Here is a 14,616-nt window from a genome sequence, read left to right as displayed (position 1 = left end):
ACTGATGTCCTGGAGGGTCTTAAAGGATCCCAGAAGATGATAAAGACAAAGTCAGGAGTGAAGCTCTGGATTAGCTTCCACCCAAATTCCCTGAAGCCTGTGGGAAAGCCCAGTAAAGGCAGAACGCCTTTCCCCGTGCCTGGGCAAGGTGGCAGCCGAGATGACTCACGCCGAAGCTTTCATCTGAGGCCCTGTGCTCCAGTCTGTCTGCTCTCCTTTCACTTTTATCTGAAGGAGAGGGAGACGGTTACAAACCCAGGATCCAACAGAACAGATAAGGTCTGCCCCAGGGAAAGGCCCCTTTCATCCCTCCACCAAGCCTTGAATTCTTCGAAGGTCACCGCGTGATGCAGGGGCTCAGGGTGAAGGCTCAGGGCGGCAGCAGACCGCACAGCAAACTCTGTGCCTCCGTGCAGCTCACTTAACCCGTGGGGGCCTCCACTTCCTTTCCATTCATAAAATGGGGAGGATGCCCTATTTTGTCTGTTTTACAGGGTAATTTTAAAGCATAACATGCTGCCCACTAAGTGTTTCAGGAAGCCATGCAATTCTCTCCAGCACCACTGACACGACCCTGGCCTGGAACACGGCACTGTCTCCTGGATTTAGTATCACAACAGCCTCTGGGGCCTCCCTGCCTCCCTCTGCTCAGGATTCCTCTAGTCCAGGCTGCCAGCGGCTGTCAGAGGGATCCTTTTCCCTTGAAGATCTGATAACATCTCCCCCTGTGAAAAACACTTGAAAAGCTTCCCATTACCCTAGAGAGATAATCCAAACTCTTTAACCCTACTTAAAGGGCATTCGGAACTGGCCTCTGCTAACCTCCCCTGTCTTATCTCTTCCCACTCCTGCTGTCACACACTTTGCACAGAAATTCTTTCAGTTCCTCCACACACAGTGTTTACCAAAGTGTGGAAGGGGTTCCCCTGGGGCAGGAGAAAGGATTTTAGGTGGTACTCAGGAAGATCACAGGTCCAGCATCAAACAACAATGAATCACAACGGGGAAAAGCATTTAGATTCCCTTTTTCAATCCGGTGCCCTCCTCCAGATTACTTTCAGAAGGAAAGGTTTAATTCCAGACTGTGTTTTAAAGTACTTCTTTAACACTCACTAATCTTCCCTTTTAGAAGGAAAGCCTCAGGCTCTGAGAGGCTTAAGCGGCATTGTTTTCTGGCATTTTGTTTTTCTTCCATTGAACTGAAGGCTTAAGTTTAGTTTTTATTAAGCGGAGACAGTGCTCAGCTTCGCTTTACACAGTGATACAGTGCTTCCTTTTCAAATATACTTGCTAATACGTGGGCCTAAGGACAAAATAGAAAATAAAGTGCAGATAGTATGGAGCTACGGTAAAAATCATCAAGTGAAAGTGTCAGTCGCTCAGTCATGTCCGACTCTTGGCGACCCTTTGGACTGCAGCCTGCCAGGCTTCTCCACGGAATTCTCCAGGAAAGAATACTGGGATGGGCTGCCATCCCTTCTCCAGGGGATCTTCCCCAAACCCGGGTGGCGAGCCCGGGTCTCCCGCATGGCGGGCAGATTCTTGACCACCTGAGCCAGTAGGGAAGCCCAGAAAGATCGTAAAGGTGGAGGCAAACGACAAATGCAGAATTGACGAGGTTCAATGCTGCTCTATGCAGTAGTATCCCTCCGAACATCTCACAGGCTACTCCTTAGGCCCCAGACCCTCCGGTCACCGTCTTCTTCCATGTGCCTGACCCCAGCTTACCCTGTAGGCCTCACAGTCTCAGCTCTTGGAGGGCCTTCACTGGGCTACCCAGGCTGGGTGTCTATGCCTCGCCTCCCCAGAGGGCCCCTCTCTGTCCTTTTGACCCTTATTATTCCTATTCTATTCTTTTTAATTGGACGAAAATTGCTTTACAATGTTGCATTGGTTTCCGCCATAGAGCAACACAAATCAGTCATAATTATACATACATATATATATGTGTGTGTGTATATACACATATATATATCTCCTCTCCTTCTTGAGTCTCTTCCCCCTGCTTCCCATTCGACCCCTCTAGGTTGTCACAGAGCGCGAGGCTGGACTCCCTGTGTTATGCAGCAGCTATCTATTTTACGCATGATAGCGTATATATGTCAGTGCTCCTTTTTCAATGTGTCCCATCCTCTCCTTACCCAGCTGTGTACACAGGTCTTTTCTCTATGTCTGCATCTCCATTCCTTCCCTGCAAATAGGGTCATCAGTACTATTTGTCTAGATTCCATATATATGTGTTAATATATGGTATTTGTTTTTCCTATTCTTTGCAACTGCTTAATTATGTGGAACAGTGAGCTACACATAGGTAGGGGCCGCTTCTGCCTTTTTAACAGTACATGATCAACCTAAAAAGGGGGCTGTTAAGTCTGTGTTGAATAAATGAATGGACATCCCTGTTGGGTGCAGGACATGAGACACAGCCCCCCACTGCAGACACTACTTCAGGAAGCTTCAGAAGATAGTGACTGTGTGTCAGTTATGGGCGATTCCTCTATAGCACCTACCACTGTGGCTGGCATAGTCACTGCTGGTGACAAAAAAAAAAAAAAAAAAAAAAATCACACCTTAATACATGTTGAATTTATGGATGCATTTAGTCATGGTCACTAATGAACTTTATTCTAAAAAAAAAAAAAAAAGATGACTCGGATTTCTTATGAAAGAGAAGGAAAAGTCCTAGATTAGGGTCCATGACGCTGCCACCTGCTCTTCTATGATGTTGGTTAGGACATATCTCCTCAAGGAAGCTATGTTTCCCATTTCTAAAACTGAAAGTGGAAGGTAAGGGGGCTGACTGAAAGAGCACTGAAGTCTCTCTCTTATCTGAGATTCCAGAAGTCCAAGAAGCTAAAATTCCAAGATTCTTTCATTCTCCCCACCCGCTTCCCACCTTGAGTCCTGACATGACTTGGGTGACTGCCACCCTTATTTATTTCACAAAGCCCATCATCAGCCTATGGAGAAAAGGCTCCAATAAAGTCAAATGGGAGCAGGGAGAATTTACTGCTGCCCTCACACTCACGCACCCACGTACCTGGGCCCCAGCTCATCCTCGCTCCTCCAGACAAAATCGCCGAACTTCTCATAGTGAGAGTTGTAGTGGTGCTGGACTCGAAACAGCATGGAGGCCGAGACTTCCATCAGCGTGTTGTAGGCCGTCTGCTGCTCCTTGCCGCTTGTATACCCATTGTACAGATTGTAGATCTTGTCGGCTATCTCTGGGGGGAGGAGGAAGTATCAGATCACCAGACGGTAGGAAATAGGGAGGATGGAGGCATACCTTACGACTAGGAAGGCGTTTTCAAGCAGGAGTTCACCTGTGTGGTCTTTTGGGGCAAATGAACCTTAATTCCATTCTGAATATGGCATTGACCAGTTGTATTCCATTTGCTTATCTATCAGTTGGAGATAATAATCCACACACTGGAGGAGCATGGGAGGACTAAATTAAAAGGCGGATACGAAGCACTTGACAGGGGGTCTGGAACAAAGTTAGTGCTTATAATTGCACTGGTTAACATAAGGTGTGTGCCTATGATTTAACAGAAAATTTCAAACAAGTGCAGAGGCTTCTAGTAAGTGTCTTGAGCTCATCTCAATGGTCTACTTCTAGCTCCTCTCTGTAATAGTTCCAACATATTTCTGTAACCAGGTCTAACAACTCTTCATTCAAAAATCTTTCAAAGAAAAATCTAGACTCTTCTGCTTGCCATTCATGGCAATTGCTACTCTTTCAGTTATTCCTGCTAACTGATGTAACTAAAATTCATTATGGGCTGCTCTCCTGAATAGAAGGCACATTCTTTCATCTTTTAAGACTTTGAACAAAATTTATGTATGCCCCATGTCACTGCTTAACGATTGCCTTCAGGAGACTTTGAGGGACTTGGGTTCAGAATGGGAGGAACATTTACTTTCTAGGGCTTTTTACTCTGATTTTTTTTAAACCATGTTCATGTGTCCTTTTAAAATAAAAATAATAACAAAAAAATTACCGGGAATCCATCTCAAATCCCCTCCCTTTTAATAAGACTCAGTATCTCAGTGTCTCCTCTTATCTAGTACGTAGCCTGATCATCTGAAGAAATGTCTCTCTCTGCCCCGCTAGAATGGAAACTCCTGAAAGATGGAGAGCATGTCTGTTCTACATTGCTTGTACTAGGGCTCTTAGAAAATATTTGCTCACCTTGAACTGAAGCACCAGCAGGACTCATGAGCTACCATGACAACTTTGTTGAAATTGTATCTACACGTGGTCTAAGAACTAAGTACATGGTAGATCTGAGTTACTGGTTCTCTTTTTTTTTTCATGTGTTTTGTCTAATGTTTATAATTTCATGGACCAGGAACAGGCATGCTGATTCTGACGGATAGCTACTGACTGCAGCTCTTTGCTGAGAATTCTGAGGCCACCCCTGGGCCAGATGGGAAGGTGTGCTGTGATCAGCTAATGATGTCTGCCAGAGAGGCCACCCCTGGGCCAGATGGGAAGGTGTGCTGTGATCAGCTAATCAGTCTGCCAGAGGTACAGCAAAGTCTAGTGGTCCCCCACGTGCCACGCATTTGCCAGCTCGAGGGCACACTGACGTGGAAGCGATCGGTTTCTAAAAGCCTAGGCCAAGAGGCAGAACCAGTCATACAGTTCTGAGTCTCCACCATTACTTTCCTCAAAGCCAAAACACATATTCTATAAAAGAGGAGCAAGTCTGTCCACTGGCAAAGATACTGCCAGCCAATCTCAAGTTCCTTCCTGGCTTTGATTCATTTAGCTCCATGTTCTTCCTCCAGTCCTTTGACTTTCCTCTCCCTGTGTGTGTGTGAGGCAGAAAAGGAGTGGTGGACAGTGACTGGGGCGTGCAGAGTTTACAGACTGAAAATATAGGAAGGACCCTGAAAGTGGAGAAACGGGGGTAGGGGGGTCACCTACCTTCGGCCTTGTTGTCATCCACCAGGGGACAGGCGGTCCTCAGGGTCACCGTGCTGAGCTCGGAGTGCCTCCCTCGTGTATCCACCGCATAAAGAGTGAACCTGCAACACCACAACAAGGAAACCAAGCACAGGGCTGTGACTTCAGAGCAAAAGGCCCTGGAAGCTGCAAGGAGGAACCCAAAATCATAGCACGGGAGTGACAGCGGAAAGAACTCAGGGATGATCAGGCTGCAGAAGAAAAAAAAAGATAGTCACTAAGTGTGTATCAAAAACCAACTGACTGCTGGGCATTTGACACTCAGTCTCTTCATTTACTGGAGAAGGAAATGGCAACCCACTCCAGTATTCTTGCCTGGAAAATCCCGTGGATGGAGGAGCCTGGTAGGCTACAGTCCATGGGGTCACAAAGAGTCAGACACAATTGAGTGACTTTACTTTCTTTCTTTCTTTCTTTCTTCATTTACAAGCAGCAACGCTAGAAGGCAGGGGTCATTATCACTTGTATTTCACCAATGAGAAAACAGACTTATTTGTGTATTTCTGAGTGGTCTCACACTTATTAGGGGGCAGAGCAGTCTGAGTCAAGTCCAGGCATGACTTGGAAGTAAACCCTGATGCTATCTGCTATCACTCTGTATACTCATTCAGATATTCTTTCATTCATTCATTTAACAAACACTAGCTGAGCATTAACTACATGCCAGGAATTACTTTCGGAGCTAAGATTACAAAGATGAGCAAGAGAGCCAAGGTCCCTGCTTGCATAAAGCTAAACAAAAGTGAAAAATCAGACAATGGTGCATATGAGAAAGAACATAACAGAATCATGCAGCAAAGCCTGAAGTGAAGAGGGGTGTGGGTGCTTTATACAGGTGTGCCCTGAAAGGCCTTCTTGTTGAGAGGTTTGAACTGGGACCTGGAAATGAGAAGGAACTAGTTTATGGGAGGAAGATCTGGGGGAAAGAGTATTCCAAGCAGAAAGACCAGCAAGTGCAAAGTTCTTGAGGAGAGAATGATCCATACTGTTGAAGGAACAGAGAGCTGGTGTGGCTGTAGCAAAGAGAGATGATGGGGACCCAGTGGGCCGTGACAGGAAGTCTGGGAGTTAGTCCAGGTACAAGGCATGTCCTCAACTTTCAGTGCTGGCACCTGCAGCTCCATGATGTACCAGGAAGGTGGGACAGGCAGTCTGTGTGGTATTAGAGGAAGAGAACTGGTAAACCACAGACATGGTGGAGTCGGGTCCACTCCAGGACACAGGATTCTTTCCAGAGGAGACATTGGCCTCTGGCCTACTCTGGGAAGGCTCTCTGACGCTTCACACCTCCAGATCTCCAAGTTCTGAAATTAAATAAAGCCAAAAGAGTGAATAAACTTTCAAGAAGAGATCATCCTCGGAGGCCAGTGACAATCTGAACAGAAGTGAGAAGAGCTAAGTGTCTGAGTGCCCTATCTTTGCTGTGCCACCCTCCTTCACCAGCCTTCACGGGTAGGAGCAGGAGTGTGGAGTGGGAACAGGGGCTCCCTGGGTCAAGCACAAGAAACTACAGTCCCAGGGGTCTGATTTCCTTTCCTCCTTCTCCAAAACCTCAACTTACCTCATGCTATGTGTGTGCTAAGTTGCTTCAGTCGTGTCTGACTCTGCAACCCCACGGACTGTAGCCCACCAGGCTCCTCTGTCCATGGGATTCTCCAGGCAAGAATACTGGAGCGGGGTGCCATGCCCTCCTCCAGGGCATCCTCCTGACCCAGGGACAGAACCTGCATCTTTTCAGTCTCCTGCATTGGCAGGAGGACTCTAGCGCCACCAATGGACGGAACACTACAATCGCCAAGTTACAGGATGGTGAACCCTGATCGACTGCGCATATTAGGTAGTTAATATACATGAGTTGGTTCTCCAGATAAGCTATGTGCAAAGTTCTTAACATGTGGCAAACACTGACCTATGCAGTTTCATCTGTATTGTTGCAACTAATTCCCCCAGATGATACTAAAAGATAGTTACTATTATTTTCTTTATGTTATACATGAGGTTCAGAGAGAGAAAGCAACTTGCCCAGAACCATATAGTAATTACTGGGACTGGAAATTAAGTCGAGGTATGTCTGACTCCAAAGCCCACGCGTTGATCCATTATCAGCTACTGTCTTCTGCTAAAGGTCTGTGGATGTCACCTCTGTACAAATACAACTCCGTTAGGTACACTTGCCAAATTCCAACTATGTTGAAATGGTGCCATTTCGCATGTTTTTCTAATCTTATGAAAACCTGAGAAAATAATCAGCCACATTATCTTCATCTTTCAGAAGAGGAAACTGAAGATGAAAAAGTTAGGCAATTTGTCCAAAAGCAGAGTCAGACAATGAAAGAACCAAGACCTGTACCCTGGTTTGTCTCACTCTGAAACCTGCACACGCTGTGCTCTCAGCTCTGCTTTGCGGCTGCAGATCCACACGACGGGCTCAGACAGTCAGGACTTGGGAATATCACAGCCCCTCTCAGCTTTAACACCTCATGACTTGATAACCCAAAGGTGGTTTTTATAAAAGGCACAATACATCAGAACTTCTTGGTACAAGGGGCACAGTAAGCAGAAGCCAGTATCTTTCTGGAGAAAAGACTGCTTGTCTTTTGTGTGTTAAACCTCCTTCTTAACAATACCACATTTTCTCTTTTGAAGAGCAGTGAAAGTTACTCATGCCATCCCAAGAATGTGTGTCTAATTTATTCCTTGATATTGATTCTGAGTTTCACTGTAATTCAGATAGTACAATAACATCATCCTGAGTTTTCTGGGAAGCTGACGTTTTTGGTGCACGTGGGGATTCATCAGTCCGTCATGCTGGTTTGTGTTTAAGATGCCATGAGCGGAGCTGACAGCAAGGCTCAGAACTGTATATGCTCCACATCCTTTGCTGCTATGAGTCACTGCCACTAGGCCCATGACAGACCCACGGAGACACCTCCTAGCCCTGGAGGAATGTCAGCGCTAACCTATCCTACCAGGCTGCTGCCATGGCGACTGAGGTGAGGGGTCCAGCAGGGGACAGGTCACCCAGAGCCCAGAAGCAGCCTTGCAGCCCAGTCACCATCTATTCAAACCTCGGCTCTGAGGTTCACTAGATGTGTGACCTTGGTCTAGTTTATTACCCTCTCTGAGCCTTTGTCTCAAATGTAAAACAAAGGAAACCAGTTCCTCCTTGCAGAATTGCTGGTCCACGCGCAGGAAACCTCGTTCAGTGCCTGAACGTGATGTGAGGCATGGCTGCTGTCTAGCGAGTGCTCACCAGTGCTTATCTTCTACATGCATATTCCAGTTAATCTTTGAAATATATCACTCGGGTGGGAGTGTCTGCATTTTATCGATAAGGATGCTGGTCTCAAAGAGGTCAAGTAATTGATTTATTTTTACATATTAACTAAGCAGCAGTGAGGCCTGTCTGAATTCAAAGATGATGTTCTTTAGTTCAGTTCAGTCGCTCAGTCGTGTCTGACTCTATGCGACCCCACGAACTGCAGCACGCCAGGCCTCCCTGTCCATCACCAACTCCTGGAGTTCACCTGAACTCATGTCCATTGAGTCGGTGGTGCCATCCAACCATCTCATCCTCTGTCGTCCCCTTCTCCTCCTGCCTTCAATCTTTCCCAACATCAGGGTGTTTTCAAATGAGTCATACTATCTTGTCAAATCTAATTTCACCTTTTATCTTTCATCAGCTAGCTTGGAGTGCTAACAAGTGTGGGTCTAAACTTCATATATGTGACTTTAGAGACCTAAATATGGGATATCTGGCCCCCATCTTCAGACAGAAGCCCAACTATCCATCTGCTTTCTGGGTCTTTTGGCTTCAGCCTTTGTCGTGAAAACAACTCCACTGTGATGTGGGCATTATCTCTCTCCACCTGTTACATCTCAGCCCTGTGAGCAGAGCTCTGTTCTAGCCCTTACTATATCCAGTTATTGTCTCGGTCAAGGGAAGCAGAAGGTAAGAGAGGAGGAAGTCTGGTCTTGGAGATGGCCAGGCGTGGGTTCATTTTCCATTCTATTCCCTTGCCTTGTGATGGTGGACTAGTCACTTACCCCTCCGTGCTTAGGTCACCCCTCTGTGCATCAGGTGTCTGCAGTGGGGAGTCTGCTCTCCACTTCCTAGGACAACATGGATGAATGTGAAATACAAGTGCTTAACAAGGTGAGTTCTGACTAAGGAGCCTTGCAGAAGGGCTGGGACCAAGATCATAGTGAAACTCGAGGATGTGAGAATAAGCAAGGGGCAACGGAGAGAGGTAAGGATAGCATTTGGTACCATGGCATAAGCACTTACTATACACACGACATCTAGAAAGTGGCAGAGGCAGACACCAAACCCTGGCCTGCAGCTTGGGTACAGTTACATCCTGGCACTGAACACAGAACTAGGAACATGAAAGGCACTTTTAAATATGTGAGTAAATGAGTGAACTTGAACATACCACATCTCATTGCTGAATTTCAGTTTCTGCACCAAGAAAATGGGGATAACTGTACAGTGTGTGGCAGTCTCAAGGATTACACAGTGATGCCTGAAAAGTGGCTTGTAAGTTGCAGGCTTTTATAAAGGCCACATAAAGAGCACTTATTTGGGCAAGAATACTTTCTTGGAGTAGAATAGAAAGAGAGACATTTCATCTGAGGGGAACATGGAAGGCTGTAGTAAATAAAATATGTGAATGAATCTCCAAATGTGAGGAGTTGAAAAAAAAAAATTTAAATACTGCTTTTCCCTTGGCAATTTATGTTTCCAAGGTGTTCCTGTAATATATCTCCTCCATCAAGAGGGTCTGGCATTCCCTCTCTGCTTAGCCAAGCAGCATGAATAAAAGCATGCTGGGAAAGAAGGAGTCTTAGGTTTTCAAGTGACAAAACCTGGGTAGAATCTTGCTTCCCCAGTTGCCAGCTGAGCATTCTTGGGAAGTCATTTCCCTGTCTCTGAGCCTCAGTCCCTGCATCTGTAAAACAGGGTGAAATGAACTGTATCTCCCAAGTTCAGGGTCCAGAGTCAATGATGTTAATGATTGCAGCAGGCCTGGTTCAGTCTTTGTTCCCTAAAAGGTAGCTTCTGTTTGTGTTTGTCGAGTGACCCAATACATCAGTAGAGGCCTCAGGATGGAGGAGTCTTCAGGCCACCCTGCCAGTGGGGGTGGAGCGGGGGAGAAGGAGGAAGATGCTAGCTTCACGGGCCTGGGTCAGAAGTCACAAGGCCATGTGCTCTCTGCCTGTCTCAGCTGTAATTGCAGAACTGTTCCAGAGCCACATCTGAAAGCTGTTAGGGGACCAGGCAGCCCGGGAGGGGCTCTTTGCGAGAGGAAGAAAGTGACAGCCCCTGATGTGGGGAAGGAGGAGAGAAGGAGAAGGGAGAGATACTGAGAAAGAGATACACACGTGCAGACCCACAGGGCAGAGTGGGAAGGGGGAGGACAGACACCCTGGGAGAGGACACAGTCAGAGCCGGGGTTTCTCCGGGGTCAGGAAGGGTGCTGGTGACCTCGGCTGGGTACTTTCATCTTTACCTGTGCAGGTGGGCTGAGACCCACTGATAATGGGAACTAGAACGCCTGCTGTTGTTCGGTCGTGTCTGACTCTTTGCGACCCCATGAACTGCAGCACGCCAGCCTTCCCTCTCCTCCACCATCTCCCTGAGTTTACTCAAACTCCAGTTCATTGAGGGCAGGAGGAGAACGGGGTGACAGAGGATGAGAACTCTAGAGCCATCACCAAGCTCTACAACCTCATTTTACAGGTGGGGGAACCACAGCCTGGAGAGCTAACAGACTTGCCAAAGGCCCTGCTGCCAACCAGTTCAGAATAAAGGCATTGGCCTTCCCGACCCCTCCTCTAGTGTTCCTTCTCTACGCCACCTTGCTTTTTGCACAATTGACTGACTGGAGCCCAGCTGCACCTCAGGGATAATCACAGAAGAGGTTTATCCAAGGATCAAGTGGGATGGGCTATTCAGGAACCTGGAACCCCAGGCTCAAACCCTTGACACTCCTTCCTCTGACTTTGTTTCAGGGGAAAGAACACTGGCCAATGTGGTTGAAAACTTGAGTTCATGTCCCAGAGACTGTGGGTTGTGAGATCTCAGATGCCTAAAGCAATCCGGTTTTAGTGTATCAGGATTTCAACTACTCAAATGCAAAGTATTTTTCAATGTTTCTTCACCACCTTCAGTACAAAGCACAAACTCCTTACCACGGGCCCCAGTGTGACTCTGTGATGTCCCTCCCTTTGACACCATCCGTTTGGGACTCTATCACTGAGTCTCAAACTCTGGCCACAGATCCAGCCTTGTTGATGGGTCTCCACCGCCTACCCTGTTTCACAGTGGAACCATATTCAACTGCTAACAGAACTCACATCTTTGTCCTTGCACACACCGCACCCTTCATCAGGGCCCCCAGACTCCTTCTCCACTTAGCCTCCTCCACCTTGCCCTTGGAGCATCAGTCAGCCCTCATTTCTTCCAAGAAACCCACCCTCCCTGCATAGGGCCAGGTCCTAGCCTATGTGGCATGACTGGGTTGATGCCCAGACAATTCTCTCATGCCCGCATGAGTGTGTGAGTGTCTTCAGAAGCAGAATAGGGCTCAGCCCACCTCTGTGCCTGATGCTCCAGCTGGTGCCTGGTGTTCACATACCTAAACCATGTGGCGCTCAGCAGATACTGTTCAAAATGAGCGACAGACTGAACGAATGACTCAATCAACTATAAGGCACCAATAGTAATTCCACAGTCTAGAAATCAAGTGTCCCCATCTGTAAAAATGAGCAAAATGTGAATAGATTAAAAGGCCATTAAAGGAGATAGAATAACAGAGTGGCCCAAAGCACGGCTTTGGAATCAGCCAATTCGGCTTTAAGTCCTAGCTCTCCATTTCTTATTTATGTGAGGCCTTGCCTCGATTAACTCACCTGTAAAATAGGAATCATAATATTAAAACCCACTAAATGGGGTCATTGTTGGAATTGCTCACCATAATGTCTGGCATGTTAGCAGTCAATGAAAGCGAGCTGAAGGCATTATCATCAATATTACTGTTATTATTATTATGCCACTGCCCAAGGCCCTGACGCCCTCCCCCTATACCCAGAGTAAGCTCTCCTAGTGGAGACCAGGGGAGGGTAGGTGGAGAGGAAGCTGTCGTTGGGCCCATCCGAGACCCCGGGACCCCCTCACAGCAGGGGTGAGAGAATGAAATGGAGACTTTAATTGGCGGTGAGAGCTTCTCACAGATCTGACAGGGGGTAAGAGCAGGGACAGGGGCTCAGAGGCCCACGTCAGAACCGCGTCCCCGAGAGGACGGGAAAATGCGTTTGAAGTCTCCAGGCCAACGCCTGCCCTTCCCCAGCCGCTGCGTGATTTAGGCATTCTGGGGAGGCAAGAGTCTCCTCGCTGATTTGAAGGGAAACAGATGTTTCCAGGCCAGAGGCCCTGGTCTTGTAAAACCCTCCTTCCCCCACACAGCTTTGGCAAACAACTTCCCGTAAGTTCACCCCGGCAAGCTGCCACCACCCGCCATCATTCCCCTCCCTGCCATTCCTAGCACAATGTGGAAGGCAGGGGTGGTGGGATAAGCCCTGAGTCCCCGCTCCAGCTCGGGGTCTGGGCAGTCAGATTTCCAGGGACATGCAACGGCCCTTTTCTGGGCCCCAGTCTCTCATCTCTACAAGTGTTAGTTGCTCAGTCATGTCCAACTCTTTGTGACCCCGTGGACTGTAGCCTGCTAGGCTCCTCTGTCCATGGGATTCTCCAGGCAAGAATACTGGAGTGGGTTGCCATGCCCTTCTCCAGGGGATCTTCCCGAACCAGGGAGTGAACCTAGGTCTCCCGCATTGCGGGCAGATTCTTTACCATCTGAGCCATATATTTAAGCATCTCTGCAAGGAGGGAACTAAACCAAGATCAGCGCCAAGGGATGGACTGGACTTGATCTCCCAGGGACTGAGGATGTTCGCTTCCGAAAGAGCTGGTATGATCCTTTCCAGATCTTTTTCCATTGGAGTCTATGGCAAAGAGCATGGACTTGCATGTCAGGATCTAGGCTTCAGTCTGAACTCCATCAGCTACTGGATGGGAACAGCTGAACCCTCGGGCCTTGGTTTCTTCATCGGTAAAATGTGATCAAGGTTCCATCTCACAGGGCTGTGAGAATTAAATCAGAATTCAGTCTCTCCCATTCATATTTTAGGCTTCTTATGAATGAAACTGAGCATCGTAATTCTTTCCTTGGCCTACCCATGATGCTCAGGACAGTCTGAACCCAGAGTGGGTGTACTATAATGTTCATAACTGGTTGCTGGTAGGAAGACCTGCTGGACAGTGGACAGCTGAAAGACGCAGGGTCTTAATCCAGTTGTTTTTTTTTTAATTAGAGGGTAATTACTTTACAATATTGTGATGATTTCTGCCATACATCCACATGGACCAGCCACAGGTAAGTATTTGTCCCTCCCTCCCTTGAACCCCATGCCCACCTTCCTCCTCTTAACCTAGTTCTGCTTAAAGAGTAGAAACAGCATTCTCCTTTTGATAATCAAAAAGAACCAGAATGGGTTCTGATTCAAACAGGCTTTGGAGTTGACCACTTGAGTCCAAAATGCTGGTTCTATAACCCACTATTCTTTATAACCTTGGGAAAGTTAGTCAATCTCTCTGTTCTTTTGCGTTCTTGTCTTTAAACTGTGGGTGATGATACTACCTCCTTCAAAGGGATGGTGGAGGAATAAAGAACTCGAAATGGTGCCTGGCACAGAGTAAGTGCTACGTAAGAAGCATTCACCATTTTTCAACATGTGCGTGCTTAAATTATGAATCTCTTCTATAATGGTTTTAAAATGAGCTCCTCAAACCCTAACCCTTTGCCATCGATCCCACTGAGAGGCAGAGGAGCATGTCCACTCACCTTGAACGTGGCAGATTCATGCATGGTTTCACTCCCAGAGCACAGCAGAAGGGACACTGTCCATCTGGGCCATCAAAGGCTATGCAATGTCTACCTTGCTTACTGAAACATTCTCACCTGGAGTCCCGAGCCTCCCATGTGAAACATCCAACTACCCTGGTGTTACGAAGCCAGGCCCCTCAGATAGGCTACGTCATGGTGTTCAGGTCATTCCAGTCTAATTTCCAGAAAGAAAGTAAAGGAATCTTCAAGCAGTGGAGTCACCTCCAACTTTTGAACCCTTGCAGCTAAAGCTCCAGACTTCATGGAGCAAAGAACAGTCTGCTGTACTCTGTCTGAATGCCTAACCCACAGAATCCATTAGCATAATCACATGGTTGTTTTAAGTCACTACATTCTGGGGTCATTTGTTATGTCATCAATAGTAACTAGAATAATTTCTAAGCATCTAGAGTAGGTGTCAGCAAACTACAGTACGAATCTGGTCTGCTGCCTGTTTTTGTAGATAAAATTTTAATGGAACATAGCTACTTTGGTTTTCTTATAATCTGTTTTCTATAGATGCTTTCACACTATAGTGATAGAACTGAGTCATTGCATCAGAGACCATATAGTCCACAGAGCCTAAAATATTTACTATCTGGACCTCTAGAGAAAAAATTACGGGCCCCTGAATTAGAGCTTTGATAGTACTTAACATTAAAATCATTTGCTTCCATGATTTCATTTAATCCCAGA

General features: G+C 46.9%; 1 protein-coding gene across 9 annotated transcripts in view; it reads right to left on the bottom strand.

Moving 5' to 3' along the window:
• Nucleotides 1-14,616, bottom strand: part of ASTN2 (astrotactin 2) — a 996,620-nt gene that overhangs the window by 12,292 nt on the left and 969,712 nt on the right. For all 9 annotated transcript variants that reach the window (XM_070459205.1, XM_070459200.1, XM_070459201.1 and 6 more), the window contains 2 exons: nucleotides 4,934-5,034; nucleotides 3,041-3,224 (listed from right to left, as the gene is read on the bottom strand). In XM_070459205.1, the coding sequence (XP_070315306.1) occupies nucleotides 3,041-3,224; nucleotides 4,934-5,034 (285 nt within the window). The remainder of the gene's footprint in view (nucleotides 1-3,040; nucleotides 3,225-4,933; nucleotides 5,035-14,616) is intronic.

Source organism: Odocoileus virginianus, chromosome 31, assembly GCF_023699985.2.
Source record: "Odocoileus virginianus isolate 20LAN1187 ecotype Illinois chromosome 31, Ovbor_1.2, whole genome shotgun sequence".
Classification (NCBI taxonomy): domain Eukaryota; kingdom Metazoa; phylum Chordata; class Mammalia; order Artiodactyla; family Cervidae; genus Odocoileus; species Odocoileus virginianus.
This window is presented reverse-complemented; position numbering and strand designations above follow the sequence as displayed.